The 16,195-nt window shown below is 45.1% G+C and overlaps 1 protein-coding gene across 1 annotated transcript in view; it reads right to left on the bottom strand.

Annotated features, from left to right (window-relative positions):
- Positions 1–759: 759 nt before the first annotated feature.
- LOC142574307 (chymotrypsin-like elastase family member 2A) overlaps positions 760–16,195 on the bottom strand; it is a 31,647-nt gene continuing 16,211 nt past the window's right edge. The window contains exons 3-6 of the mRNA XM_075683427.1: positions 14,876–14,996; positions 9,050–9,188; positions 6,710–6,852; positions 760–1,052 (exon numbers count right to left, since the gene is read on the bottom strand). Of these exons, the coding sequence (XP_075539542.1) occupies positions 849–1,052; positions 6,710–6,852; positions 9,050–9,188; positions 14,876–14,996 (607 nt within the window). The 3' untranslated portion in view covers positions 760–848. The remainder of the gene's footprint in view (positions 1,053–6,709; positions 6,853–9,049; positions 9,189–14,875; positions 14,997–16,195) is intronic.

Here is a 16,195-nt window from a genome sequence, read left to right as displayed (position 1 = left end):
AACGCCGGTAAAGGCCTGGCACGTCGCCGTTGGCGACTGGGAGCCCTAATGAGCTCCGGCGACAAGTTAGGCTTGGCACGCCCCGCCGCCGTGGCGGCCGGGCAATGGTGGCGTACGTGGAGATGCTAGGCTTAGCTTGCCCCGCCTGATTGGCGGGACAAAACGCGCTGCCTATCGGCCAGAAAATAGTCACACCTGGCAGAACTTGATGTTGAGGGAGTCCTGAAGCTTCCGCCTATCGCTGGCAAGAAGAATTTCCACGAGAAGTTCGGTAATCCGCCAAAAACATAGGAAAGTAGCGGAGCCGATACGAAGCACGTCCGCACTCTGTGGTCTTCTTCTTCGCCAGACAAAACAAATAGGAAATTTATGGACTTTCGTCTATGGACAGCCTATAGACATTGTATTAACAAAAGTCCTAATCTATAGAAAGGCAAGGTCGTCTATAAAAAGTCTGTGGACTTTCTATAGACAGTATAAGGTCAATTTTGTAAGCGTTACAAACTTTCATCTGATTTTGTTTTACCCCTCGTATAATCCTCCCGAAACAAAAACAGAGACATATAAAAGAATACTGCCCAGCGCGGGTATACCAGATTGTATGAAGCATTGAAAATGACACTTGTGAAATTTTCGTTTTCTTTTTAGGGGGGGGGGGGGTTGGGGGGGGTTGGGGGGAGCTGGTACCTTTGTCGGAGCAAAACCAAACAAACGCACTTCCATCATGTAACAAAAATTATAATTTAAGTAGACGAGCAAATGAAATTTGGCACATAGGAGATGACCAGTTCTTCGTTTGTCCACACAGCAAGTGACACGAAGTGTAGGCGCACTTAGAGCGCGCTGTTTCACGTGAGCGTGCACACTTGCACTTTCCGATTGAAGGTTCTGGCACGCAGATACGGGTAAATGAAGCTGTCCACGTAGTTGGAGACCCGCGTGAAGACCATGGGCAGCGTTACGTCGCCGCATTTCACCGGGCCACCGGAAAGCACTCCCTGAACGTACCAGTGGCCATCGATGTTCTGCATCGCTGGAGCACCGCTGTCTCCCTGCACAATAAAAGACATGACATTCTTTTTATTGATTTGTTAGGGACACTCACGTCTCATTCAACAATCTGTAGTCCCACTGTCTTATTGCGTGAGCTCAGTAATCTACAGTGACTGCTGAAAGAAACTAAAGGCGCAGGACAGAAACCGCTGCACGTGCACCGGCGTGCCTGAAGCGGCGTTGGCACCAGCGCGACATGAGGCGTTTCGCGTCCGTGTAAACGGTCGCTGTGGGCTAGTAAGGCGAATCGCATTAATGTACCAGGAGAGGGTAGTTGGAGACCGAGTAAGCCGCCTGACGCGGTGCAAGCGGTAGCTAGCGTCCGCTCTCCTCCACTCATGGGCAAAACGCGCTCGCCGAAGCAGGCTCTAGCTTGTATCAGAGTTAAGTGGGATGAGTCCCATCTATGAGTTACCTTGATGCACTAAGACATGCGTTAAATTTCTGTCGCATTCGTGAAAACGCTGCTCCTTCGCAGAGAAAAATCCGGAGTCATTCCACTTTGTGAAGGTGGATGACCAACGAAGCTGCGCAGAACAGGACAGAGGTGACACAAATTTTAACAAAGGTACGAACCCATTTATTTCATTGATGGGTGTCATCGTAACGAAAGGTACGCGCACACACTTACTTCTATACATCCGCATTCGTTCGTGTTATACATTCGTTATATACAATGATGTTTTGTTTCTAGATATACTGACGCAAAGAATGCTATCGAAATCAACACACCGGCTTTCACTGGGCCAGTGCCGCCAGCACCTTGGCAGACGGAGGGAAAATATGGGAACGCTGGCACGATGAGCGGTGACGGAGCTAGCTGTGAAAGACGTCGAAGGCGAATGCGCGAGCAGTGGCACGAGCCATTGCTTATGATAGCTTTTGGTCAGACAGATTTGTTGACGGACACCAAAAATGCATGTAACGCTAGACGAAAACACCTTCACTGTAGGATGGTCGACCTGCTGTTATGTCCACACTGCTTCACAACCTTCACAGAGGGACAGCATTCTAGTCCCTGTACATGGTGGCCATGTTCATTGGTGGATATTTTATGATACTCCTTCTTGTATAATTTGGTAGTGGCACTTGCCGCAAGGCATGTTATTTTTTAACCTTTTTTGGTGCATCTTATGCTCATACGTCAAGCTGAAACGTTCACAAAAGTCAGAATTCACGTTCGCAATTCCCTACAGAGCATGTTCAACCTTTTGTTGGTTGCCCATTTTTCAAGCCATCTTTCTATACTCGTTGCTGTGAATTCATTTACGTTTTATTTATACTGTCCTTGAAGCCGAAGACTTCCCGCAGTTCTATCTACAATGTCTTGCAGCGAAAACTTTCAAGATATTTTTGACATTGACTAGGGCAGATAGCACAATTCTAGTCCATCAGCTGGTCGACTTCGACGAGGGGAATAATAATTTCACAAAAAGTAGGAATTCACAATCGACTAAATACGAGAAATCACTAATTAGTTTTTTGCCTAATAACCTTACTGCGCATATTGCAATTCACAAGTTGCAGCGGGTGAGATTTCAAGGCATATCCACTTGAAAAGAATTCTTTGCACGACACCAATACGACATATGCGCCGTGAAACCTGCGGTAAAAATACACTGTCGTTTCACTTATTTTCTTACCAAAACGTCGTTTTATGCATGGAATTACAAAAGTAACTGGAACACCAATGGATTTATCCGCAATGTTCAGAAAATAATATGTCGAAGCTGGTGTAATCTTGAGAATTCGTTCCAAATAGATCCACCTTGCGAAATTTTTGGATAGAATTTGTACATTGCAATATATGCCATCACTTAATTTGTTAAAAACATAATTATTGAATTATTGTGAATTAGCCGGTTATGCATTTCAATTTTGTGAGCACGTTATGTTCGCCTCTAGGAGTAGATTAGCTCATGGGCTAGAATTGGGCTATATGCCACAGGCAATCTAAAAAAAAATTGCATTGTGGAAGTGTTCGCTGAAACACACGGTATATGCGCATTTATTTTGATAAATACTCAGTTCTGTCTGCACCGTTCCCACTCGTTATGTACCAAGCGTCTTTATGTGAAATGTTTTCCTTTTTAAACAAATCAGTCTTTTTAACATTCTCATATGGCTTCGAAACGTGTGGCGCCCCTCTGAATTCTCATATATATTCCTTATTTTGGTTTATGCTCTGACGTTCGATAGAGTTTTACAGCTGGCTGCCTCTCAATAGCTGCTTTAACACTACTTTTGAAAAATGGTGCACACCATGTAGTTGTGGGGTGCTGCACCAGAAGACAAGCACCGCTTAAAGTAGCACCGGTAATATTGCGCTTGCCCAAACTCTAAAGCCACAAGAGGGAAGGGCTTCCCTGAAGTGACCACGAGTAAGCGACGATAAGTTGGATCGGATGCTCGGCGTATTCTCAGTTTCATAATTCAGTCAGGTTCATCGCAACCTTCGCACGGTGTAGTTTCTCTTAACTGAGGGGCTACATGACTGTCATTTCCCTAAAACAGTGTTGCTTCCCTACCCTAATTTGAGCGAGGAGCTCAAAATCCAACGGAAGATTTTCCCAGAAACTGTCCGTGCTCAAAAACATGGGTCCCGAGAGATGACGATAATAAGAGGCGTTCGCTTCGGCCGCAATGTCACATAAATGAACGAACGTGATTGGCCTGGCACGTCCATAGAAATTCTCCTTCTCTTGTACAACGATGCATTTGAAAGTGAATTATTAGACTAGAAATTACTATGGATAACTTGAGGCAATCACAAAGACTATGGGCAGAGCTATTATTGCTTACAAGTATAGACCCGCCTGCGCAAAGTCTATGCCACATGGCAACTGTCTGCTTAGGCGATGGCCGCATATGTGGTAACAGATGTAGTTCTGCTGTAAAAGATGTATCACTTTGCTCATTCCATTCCGACTGCATTTATTGCCGTGCTCTTTTGGGGGGACATCGATAACTCAATGAGGTGCATTTGCTTTGTTAAAGGTGATGGAATCCTGGCGGCTCATAAAGTAAGCTCTATGGCAGCTAGCTCCTCGGCACACTTTCTCGCGAATTCTTGCAAACGGAGTATTCAGACCGAGTGCATGGCAGGAGTCAGGACAAGTTAATCGCACTAAATCTCCGGAACTAACTTCCTTCCAGCTGTTTTGCTTGCGGGCAAAATCAATTAGAACTGTCTGATATATCATACACAAATGCCCCGTAAAAAAAAGAATAGGGAAAAGAAAACACAAGTTACCGAAAACTACAGCTCTCTTTTTGTATGCTTTCCTCGATAATTTTTTTTATCCTTTGTAATGCAATTCTCAAGTATTTCTGGTGGTTTTCGTGATCCTGACAGTCAAGGAAGTGCACTCTCGTGCACGGGGTGAATGACAGTTCCCAGGCCTTAAGTAGCAGCAGACATTCTTTCCAGTGATAGCTGTTAGGTGCTTTTCTCCTACAACAAAATGGCAATGCCAACGGTGCTAACTTTTGAAAATTGCTGTTCAAAAGGAATGCCGGACATTGCAGTCTCCGGGATTGAACGTGGGAAATGTCGAAACAGCTCAATGAACTAGCGCAACGCTATGTCCCCAGCGTACTAAGCAGTGTAATATTTGCGCCAGCTAGTCTCTATTTATTTATACGTTCAATACTCAAGTTTACTGTAGAAGATTTAAACATTTTCCCTTTAAAGGCTCTTGATTATTTCTAGCGTCAGTCACACAGGACAGGACACAGATTTGTGGGCAACGGATGCTGCACATGCATATGCGCATCCTTGTGTAGTGCGGAATAACAGAGTAAACCACACTAGAGTCCTGTAGATGGCATGGCCATACAGAGAAGTGCAAACTAGAAAACTGTCAAGCAGCTGTCGGTGAGTTTCAAGCATTCAGCTACCAATAAGCGGAAACTTATCTTCTTCACATCATGACACTATCGCGCAGGCACTTCATGGCCGCCAAGCTATAAACCTTAATAACCGATGATCCTTCTTCGCGAGGCTCGGACCGCTGCAGAAGTGCAGTAGAAAGTCAAAGGTGCCAATGCAGAGAGAAAACATGGTTCGCGCCATGCAGAAGAGCACAAAATGGTCGCCGACAGCAGGGCGCCATCATCGCAGGAAAAACAGTAGAATTAATGCACGTGAGCACCAGGCACAATGAACTCGTCGTCAAGACCACGCCGAGAATGTGTGTTTCCTCAATTATTGCGGCGACTGTGGAGTGACTTCTTCGCAACACTTCAGTTATGTTGTCTTAATGTGAATAGCGTCATTCGGAAACTTCACACATACTTGTGTATCTTTCTCCGTGTCTAACATTTCTCACGCCAACTTGGGGTACTAATATACCACTAGATATGTACACGAATATAGGCAGCATGGGAGACTGCGCATGTGCAACTCGTCATGTGACACACACTGTGTCACTATTCTTGGCCATTTCTCCAGAATGGGTATCTTCCACTGGATAGACACACAAGAAAAGGAAAACAACGGGCATAATGAAAGAAAGTCAGCAACAAAACAATGTAGGTACACTACAGAAAAGCCAAAAAGTCGCCATCAAACGCAGCCGAGTGTGGGGAAATAAGTGATGGGAACAGAGTAGGGCATGAGCATGCTCTAAGCTAGGCGATTTGAGCTGTAGAGGAGTCAAGAAGATGTCTACAGAAAGCAAGATGTTTACACAGAAATGAAGAATTTGGCAACACGCTGTCATCACATTACTTTAATGCTAGTCGCATTAACGGCGGCATTCATCGTGAGATGGATTCTACCAGAATTTTTTTCTTCCGTATTTCATGGAATATTACTGAATTTGTACTGTTGCCTATTTGTTTCGAATATATTGGACGTGTCGTCTACTGGATGCTGGGCTTACAAATTTAAAGTAAGGTTAGGAAGGCGAACGCGCCATAATGCAACCTTTCCGTTACCAATAAACAATATCAGCTAAGAGCTCTTGCAACAGGGCATGAAGTTTATGTCCCTGTGTACTATGACACCATGCTTGGAAGATAGTAATTATTAAGTGTCTGTAAAACGGCCATATAAGGTTGTAAAGTCCCTTCCTCCTCAGCGACGATTTCAATTCCGAAGTATTTGTCATTTATTGCGAAAGCATCTATTGTCATCTCACACAGAAATCCAGTTCATGGTCATTCTTTTTTGTACTTTCATCCGTGTTAGCATATTGCGCGACTTCCTTCAGGCGGGATTAACTGGCCTGCTACACAGCCATATTAGGGTACAAATATTGTTAATCTGTCTCATCATGCGTCGCAGGCACAGAAAACAAAGTCCTGCATTGCTACTATTTCTGAAATGGACTGCACTCAACGACCGCTTAGTGATGATGGGCGTCCGAATGTAGGCACAGCTACTGCTCTATTTAATTAGTTCTTCTTTCTTTCTGTCGACGCATAAATATCAAGAATTTTTTAGATATATTCAGCCTCCTTTGTGACTTCAGTTTCCCTCCCCCTCTCTCTCTCATATGCGATGTGGAAGTAAATCAACGCAATATGTTAAGGAATTTATCCAGTAGCAAATGATAACTGTTTAGCATCAAATACTAAAAAGATGCGAACGCCTGCCTGAGATATCAACGGCGAAAGCAGTACTAGGGATGATATGGTGAAATGGGCATACCTCACAAAGTGAGCCATATATGTGCGATGCGCAGAGTACGTTTTCGGGGAGGCTGATGTCAAAGTATTTGGAACAGTGGTGCTCGTTCATTAGGATAATCTTCAGCTCTTGCAGCATTCTTCTCGTTCGATGTTTTTCCTTCACTGGAACAGCAATTTAAGAAGACATCCATTAAAAATATTTCAGTAGAACAAAAAAAAAACAGGTTCCCTATCACTATATCTGCAGATTAGATCAGATTCTGGGGTATTACGTGCTGAAACTACGATCTTGTTATGGGGCACCCAGGTAGGGGGATCACCATCGTCAGCCTATTTTTATGTTCACCGCAGTACGAAAGGCTCTCCTTGCGATCTCCAATCAGCCCTGCCTTGCGTTAGATGGTTCCAACTTGCTTCTGCAAGTTGGAACAAACTAACCCAACTTAGTTTTCTGCCGTCCTCAACCGCGCTTCCCTTCCTTTGGCAGCTGTTCTGTAATTCTAATAGTCCACTGGTTACTTAACCAACACATAACATGGCATGCCCTGCTCCATTTTTTACAGCAAAGCTGCTAGCCTGAAGTCGGTCGGTTAGCCTGATGCCCCTGCGTCCGTCAGCAAAAATGTGGCTCAATCCCGGCGCCAGTGCAGGGCCAGGAACAGTGGCTCGTACCCACGTAAGGCAGAGGCTTCAAGCACAAATCAAATCGAAGCGAACAGCGCATACATTATTTCGAATCACGCATGCAACACACAGAGCAGCATACGTTTTAAGAATCAACAACCACAAAACAAGAACCCGAGCAACACAATTGACGATAAGGCGCTCTTGATAACAATGTTAAGCACATAGCGCTCCCCACATACGTTTTCTGGTAAATATTACGGTCCCGCAAGCTGCCGCGCCGACGGCAGTGCTGACCGTCCCTAGTCTTTGGTATATAAATGAACCAGCCTAGCAACATGATTTCAATTTTGTTGCAGCATCGCTATAAGCGGCCGCGTTCTGGGAAATTACCGTTACTCCCAATACTAAGATTACTCTAAATTACAATTACTACTATTAGTCTAAAGAAAGAAAGCATTGCATAGCCCGTCAGCTGTTGTAGTGGTGATTCTCCAAAGTTTAGCTGGATATTAACTTTTGCAGAGCCGCGATGGCGAGCCCGTTTTGATTCTCCTAATGTCAACTACAATATCGGCTATCCCTGTTTACTCTCTGATCCACGTCGCTCCCTTCCTGTCACTTATCGTTACGTCTAACATTCTTCATTTCATCGTTCTTCGTGCGCTCCTTTACTTTTCGAGTTTTTTTTTCATCAGATTCCAAGTTTCTGCCCCGTATGGTAGCGCAGGTACAATGCACTGATTATACAGACATTTAATGATAATGGAACGCTTCCGGTCAGGATCTGACAATTATGCACTCCAACCCATTCTTATTCTTCTGTAAATTTTCTTCTCATGATCAGTGTCCCCTGAGAGTAATTGACCTAGATAAAAGTACTCCTTCACAGACTCTAGCGGCTGACTTGCGGTCCTGAATTCCTGTTCCTTTAACAAGCTATTGAACATTATATTATTGTTTTGTATATCACTCTTCAACTCCTGTTTAACACTTTCTCGGTTAAGCTCCGCATTCATTTGTTGCAATTCATTCTCAGTGTTGCTCGTCCCCGTAGAGGGTATTCTAGACAAATTGTTACCACCTCGGGCTCCTTAACGTGCGCACAATGCACGGTGCGCAAGTGTTCTTGCGATCCGCCCCTATCGGATTGCAGTCACCGTGGCGAAGATAGACCACGTGATATTTTCCTTAGCAGCACAACGCCACAGCCACTTAGCTACATCGGAGGAACAAAAATATATCTTTAAATTTCAAGCAGTGTCATTCTATGAACGGCACATTTCTTGACTTGTGAAACGAGTCATATCGCTTCTTACATTAAACCGGACAAAAGTAGATATTTGTTTTACTCGGCACTCTTTTGAATGCCGTAAGATGGTTGTTTAAGTCCTGCCTCTCTTTCTATTCTTGACGGTTATTATTTTTTTATTTTCTGCGGGAGTAGTTGCAGAGTTATTCCTCCCCGTTTGCGATAAATGCTACAGCAATTTAGCATTTTATTACTTAGTGAAAAAGTGAGCACATTTCTTGCTGCATACACATAATAAAACGCATTTCATCGATCTTGAGGTGCACAGAAGCTTTTTCAACTGCGTTCTTACGGCGTTACCACTGCCTGTGTTCCCCTGAGGAAAAATTAACGTTCTTCGCAGATTAATATACCCACGTAATATCGCGCCGAGTCAAGTCGCGATCCTCTTGCTGAAGATAAGTAGGTCAAGGCGCCACTCACCCTTTCTGACCGTCCAGCCTGTGGCATACGCTTCCGTCTCAGTTGGAGAGTGTTCCTTCCTTTCAGGGAGGCACGCCGGTCTGATGGTACTTGTGAAGTTGACGGGCTTAGCGAGCTTTATGATCGCGATGTCATTGTCCTGTGATTGGAGCGACATAGCAAAAGTGTTAACATATACAATCTGGAAGGTACTGAACACAGCAAAAGCTGTGGTGCGGATGTGAAAGACTACCGCGTGAGCACTAAGGTAATTTGTCAACTTAGCTACACTAAAGGCGGTAAAAGAACGAAAAGAAGAATAAAAATGTTAAAGCGACAGCGGCTGCTCATTGCCTTTCTTGTTCTTTGGAGGAAACCGTTCCCTTCCTTTCCATAACTAAATATGGTGCGCGCAAACGAGAGTGTCATACTTTGGAAAGTTTCGGTGGCAGTATTCTGCGCTGCACATGTGAACAAGAAATTTCCTCCCACGGCACAGTGAGTTCTTAGCCGCATGTGCGCAAGCAGCAATGGCCTAATTGCTTGCAATAATTGGGCGAGCCGTCGCTGCGGGCCCTATCACCGCATGCAACAGAGGCACCAGGAACGTTCAGATATCGCACACGCAGAGAAGCGCTAAATCTGACGAACGAGCAAGAAATTAGAACGGCCGGCAAGAGTGATCTGCTACTGTACGGCAACCTACTGCCCTGCAGATTTTCTTGGCAGACGATCACAATTTTGCACGTCTACTTATGTTATCAGAAGCGTGTCATACCATGCCTGCCTTCCCTTATGTCAAGCTACCGTTTTCACTTACGGTTTCCTTAGTGCAACGAACAAATGTTTGAGAAAAAGCCAGCAATTCAGTCCTCTTTTCAAGCGAGCAAGTTAATTATGGGCCGTCCAGCAGGCCTGGGGTGCGCTCGAAAAGCACAAGCCTCGTGGCCCACTACAAACGGGCCCAACGGGGCTAGTGCAGAGTAGAGTATAACCCCGGGTCGACGCTTGGCCAGCGTCACGACTCGTTAAATCGTCGTTTGCCGGCACTTTATTAAAGTTATTCCTATCCTATCCCTAATGTTTATGACGGAGCGATTTGGCCTTGGCAAAAAGTGTAATGGACAGAATTGATCATGCATGCCTCCTTAAGCTCGCTAAATTGGCGATACTGAAATGACCGAGGAACGCTGGCGCCAAACTATACTCGTAGGTACCATAGTTACTTAGGAGGCAGGGGTACAACCACCGACAACAATATTTTAGTCATCTAAGGAACTCCCTTCAAAGGAAATATTCACATTATAGATGTTGTTAGAGCATTTACAAAGATACATCACTTTGTAAAAAACCGCTTGTTAGTGCATCGGCCATAGGAATCATGCCAGGGTCTATCGGGCAAGAACCTGCGTGGTGGAGCTACGTTTACAGTCACTAAATAACTAAATAATATTTAAGTTACAGATTAATCGATCGTGAGATAGCGATCTTCGCACCGACGACAACACTGTCGCAGGCGCGTTGGAAAAACAGCATGGGGGTGATGATCGAACTAGGCATGCCTGCCTAAGGCTATTTCGAAATGTTCATTTGGACCGAGCACCGGCACTTCGAAGCCTTTCTCGCCATTAACAAGCAGATGCTTATCAACAAATGTTAAACAGCGCATGCCTCCCATAACACAAGTCGGTTCAAATGCCTTAGAGGCGGCCATCTGAATAACTGCGTGCCAGAATAATAACACCGAGGGCTGGAGACAAAAATGTCGCGCGGCCAACAAACTCAAATGTAGCATTAATCTCACGCGACATAATAAGCTAAATTGGCAGCCCAAGGACGCAAATGGAGTATACGCAAAAAAAAAAATGATCCGAAAATAGAAGAAAAAGAAGCGACCAGACATCTCGCCGTTTCTCTGTACTTTTCCTGCCGTTAATTGCAAAGAGGGATTAAGGCATAAACATGGCGTTAACAGAGTCCCAGGTACTTTCTCGGGTGCTTTCAATCGCCTGGGTGAAGTTATTTTGCAAGATACATGACATATAGCCTTGCGTGCGAGCAAAGGAGACTTCATTGGCGTGTAAAGCTGCTTCCCCGCAGCTCGTCAAAATTTTATTCAAGTGGTGCAGTCTAGGCCAGTGCAAGCAGTATAGTTTGTCGCAAACACATGTGGCAGGCACAGAATATCACAGCCCTACGAGAAATCCGGTGAACTGCAGATAGCACAGGAGCGCCACTGCACTGAAAACTGAAGTGTGCCTGCCGAAAGAGAATTTCACCGGCTATCCGAAGGGCCACGCCTCAGCGATGACGGCCCTTATTCGTTGTTCTCTTTTTTTTTTGTTATCACTCTTCCCCCCCCCCCCGTTCTAGCTTGTGCTCTTATTATATTTTATAAGAAAAATTAATGCTACCTCACTGCTGGCACACTAATTCTATGATATTTCCCTTGTTACAAAGCAATCACTGTCTTTATGCGAGTGCAACATTTAGAACGAAGCTCTGTTTGCCTACAATCCTGGGTTTCACATGGCTACGGTCGTTGGTTTTCCTTTATTTTTTCCCAATAGCGCAGTAGTTGCGTGGCGTCGAGTTTGACTTGGTTGTTTTATGGGAGTGTTTCTGCGTTTGTGCCGGCGTCACGTCCTTTCCCAGTATAACTATAGCTATAGGGGCAAAATTTGACGCGTATGATAAGGAACAAGGAATCACAGGCGAGAAGGAACACGGCAAAAAAAAAGCCGCAGTTTCACCCGAAAGGCGATTAGTTCTACTAAGTAATGATAGCAGTTTCATCGGCCGTATAAACTTGTAAACATATGCATCCTAACTAGATTAACAAGCGTGGTGTCATGCGCGCGCACAAACAAATATGAACACATCTCAGTGGATGGCCGCGGAAGCTCGCTGTCGAAACGCTGGAGGGAGGAAGCGCAGCAGCAGCAGCGAGTGCATTAATCATCGTGCTGTGTCTCGCATAAGCGCGACCTAAGCCGCAAAAACACAGTGCACGGCGGACTGCGACGCCCTCGCAGACGGCTTTCAAAATACAGCGGTCCGAGCGAGCGCGCGCGGCTGCCCGGGCGGCCCGGAAGAGAACGCCATCCTTCTCTTTTTCCTCCCCCATAAGGCTAGTGTGTGACGGAAGACAGCGCGCTTCCTCCCAACTTTCCTCCGTTAGATGCGCGAGATGGATCCGCGATCGCCGGCTCACCCTCGCACGCTTTCACTCGCCTACGGGACACGGCACGTGGCGACGATTTTACCGGCCCTGGTCTTTATACGGAATCTAACGGCGACGGCGACGGCAGAATTGCGCCTTGAGTGTAGACATTATTGCTCTCGCAATTATAATCCTACGCGCACTGCGTAGAATAAGAAACAGGCGAGCTTACAAGATAACACTGCCACATAATGCAGTGTTCCCAGCGATTGCTACTGGGGCGGCGTCATATCGGTGTCAGCCAGCGATATAACTAGTGGTGGGCAGCGCAACCAGGACGAAAGACACGATACGAGCGCCTTTTCGTCCGGGTTGCGCTGCCCACCCATAGGGACATGGTCAGTCACCAACTCGTCCAGCTTGCCGTGTTAATTCAGCGATATACCGCTAAAAATAAACCATCACTTTCGGGACTCTTTTTGTCTTGGACACAGGGCCTTTTATGGGCCTCCTACTGCTCTACAAAGCCTCGGATTTTAAGTGAACGGCCTCTGTGGCCCCCATACAGCAAACAATGTCAAGTGCATGCGAAATGTCTCTCACCAATTGCACACCTTTCGTGACAATTGAAACGCAGAAAGGGCACAGAAGCAAAGTGAGAAAAAGGAAAGTGACATCGAAGAACTCACTAATAACAATAATTAAGAGTGATGCCTTGATTCATCTCGATTACACACAAGCCGTGGGTTAATGATTACTGCTATACACGAGTTCATTGAAGTTTCAGGAAGGTTACGCTGCTAGGGAACTGACCCTGAGACACTTTGCATAATTTTCATTTTTATCCTATATTTATGTATAGGCCCTCTAGAAATTTTTATTAGCATTTAGTTGCCTCATGCCTCGTTTTGAATGTTTGCCTCCACCTCCTTCTTGGTGTTTTGTTAGGTGGACTTTTCAATTAACCCAATGTGGCCAATCCAACACCTCCCCCCCCCCCCTGTGGGTACCAGTCACGTTTTCAGGCAAAAATAACAAGAGTGGTTACGTGCCAATATATCCCAAGGATCTACATCTACAGCTGTAGCTAGGGGGCTTCTCTCTAAACGTATGGGGAAGGAGAAATAATTTTGCTGGGCAACCACTGCACCAAATTTGATTTGGTCTGTTGGGTTTAAAAGACAACGCTAAAATGTATTGACTTTTTGATAGGAAATTCTTTATTGAGGCCGTCAACTCTTTATAACTATTGTTAAAACTCGAAAGTTTTTCAGAAAACGGAACTAAATAACTCGCAGTTGTGCAAGTCACCCATGACTAAGGACACCACCATTTTGCCAATTGCATTACATCTAAAGCGACAGAATCAATATAGTCTAGATGACTCTCAAATAAATGAGTATTAAGCGAGCAGAACTTTTGCGCACCCCATGTAAACCATGTAATAGATTACTGTAAGACATGCTGTTTTTGCTGCAGAACTATTGGCTATTGGCTAATTGGCTAACTTTGTTTTTCTACTTTCGATGCTACCAGTCTCTAAAGACTAGGTTAAAAATTTTCATGCATATAATCCTTATTGCGTTCCCATCAGCAACTAGAATTCAACTTTCCCTCTCGAATGTAACAATCTCTTTTTTTTTTAAATCGGCCCTGTGATTAACTCAGAAAAGCATTGCTGCGTTTTGCATTGAATAGGCGGTGTCAGTGTTGGGTCCGAGTTAAATCTATCACTTAATAGCTCTAGCTGAGTAAACTATGCACTGAAAGAAATGTCTTTAAAATGAAACTGCCTGTGACTAGGGTTCCGTGCATTTTTGTTGTCTGCCACCAAAACACAGTGCAGCCTCTCTTGGTCCTGCTTCAATAACGTACATGGCTAGAGTAGTAGGAGGACGGCACTTAAAGTGTGCGGGCGCCCGAATCGGTGCTTTTGTCGGTGTGCAGGGTCTAAAAGCACGAGTGTGCTCGTGATTGCTGCGCGGGTCCCGCTTGATCGGCTCGCTCGACGGGTGCCAACAAGCTGAGCGGAGCGGGATATTCTAATGCTATTCGATCTTATTCGAGATATTATTTTCCATTCTATATTCTATTTTAATGTAAAGACGGACCACATTTGCCTACGCAGTACAACTCACATTATTGCGAGCCACGACCGGTCAAGATGTGGATTCTTTGAAAACGCAGGGACGCCGCGACACGTAAATTATTAGAGGTTCTTCACATTAAAGAACAAAGTTTATGATGTATTAGCGATACATCAGTTTTGCTCTTGCGTGCAGAAATAGGGCTTCTTGATAGCCGGCTTTCATTAGGATGTAGCGCGATTGAAGCTGTTCGGTATGTTTCGCATTTGCTTGCGTACATATATTGGATATTGACGCAAAATAGCATGAACAGTCGAAAGTTGGCGCTCCGCTTCCGTCCTTCCTTGTTCCCGTTAAGCGAGTATACTCTCTTTATGGTTTACTGAGCATTATAAACCGACTAGGCCTGCAACGTGTACTTCTGAATTGTCACTGGTCCGTTGTGGCACTTGTTTTCCTAGTTTTCTCGACATCAGTCTTCATTTTAATTTAAACTAGACAGGATTTTAAAACAACATTGTTATCTTATCTATGTCAATTAGTAGAAGGCCTTTTAACAACTTAGCACTCGCGCACGTGCGTGTGCGGCAGACTTACATATCCGGTGTAGTTTTGGTGAACGCACAGCTCTTTTACAGGAACGGCGATTTCTCCCTTGTCTAACAGGTTTCTCCGCCAAGATCCGAGGTGAACGCGTACAGCGTCGATAGTTGCTTCACTGCAAAGAAAGCAGAGAAAACCCCGAGATAAGGCAAGCTTCTGGATCTTTATTTTAATACGCATGATGGTCTTGGAGAGTACAGTTGTAATTAAATTGGCAACTCCAGAACCCGCTACTTGAGCTGGCAACGCTAAATAAACAAAGATGGCTAAGACATCCAGCTTCACGGCGGCTCTTTCGCATATTGCTGTAGTCAAGTTTTTCTTTTGTGGCATAGAATCGAGGTGTTTTCTGGAAGCCAAAAGATCCCTTGCTACCGATCTCGTTGTTCTGAAGCGGTCTGAATGATTTGAGCGGCGAAATCGGGGAAATAGTTGCGCTGTGCGTGCAATCGTCCGGCCTGCCCAGTGAGCGGCAGGTTTAGAAAAAAAGGAAGTGTTTGTGCGTTGCGTGACTTCGAAAGGTACAAGTACTCGTTCGCGGTGTTGCTACACGGCTACAGGTACGATACTTGACTCTTATCGACCTCCACAGACAACTCCACACTGTGACTCGGTTGCAATGAGACACATATACCATCTGTCGTGCTTTCAGAAGCTATATATGTATATTATGCACGGATATAACGACTCTAAACGTTGTAAAATAATCACAACAGTGTGTCTTCGTATAAAAACAAATGAGAGTTCCGTGTGTGAGGTGGGGTGCACGTACTGTTTATAGGTAGCTGATATGTCTGATATGGTCTTCTGCGTCCGACGACTGGCACTTGTTCGTGTTCGCAGTACGCAGTGTTTCAGGCAGGCCTCGGGCTTGGGAACACAGCAGGTACCTGCCGGCCATAGGAATTCTCAAATCCCGGTAAAACGGGTGAAGTGAATAACAATCACTTTGACTAAGTTGAGTATCTTCCAACTGTTTTCCAACTCTTAGTTTTCTTTTCGGTAAAGTCACAATTAGTAGTGTAAATGCATCACTTGGAAACGATTTGAACAAGCCCTATTGGAATTGAGCTGTGCGCGCAGTGCCGGAAAGCGAACTAGCGACGCAGTGCGAAGGTCGAACGCTCCAAAGATGCAACGAGTGCTGGGGCGCTATAACGTAAAGCTATTCCAAACATTTCTCTTCCAATTCTCCCATCAGCCCTCAGCAATTGGTCAAAAACTTTTCTGAACCACCCCCACTCACCTGTCTGTCACGTGACGTCATGAAAATCGCGACAGCTCCCCATCTGATATGACGGGTACACACTGATT

Source organism: Dermacentor variabilis, chromosome 3 (genome assembly GCF_050947875.1).
Source record: "Dermacentor variabilis isolate Ectoservices chromosome 3, ASM5094787v1, whole genome shotgun sequence".
In the NCBI taxonomy this organism is placed as follows: domain Eukaryota; kingdom Metazoa; phylum Arthropoda; class Arachnida; order Ixodida; family Ixodidae; genus Dermacentor; species Dermacentor variabilis.
This window is presented reverse-complemented; position numbering and strand designations above follow the sequence as displayed.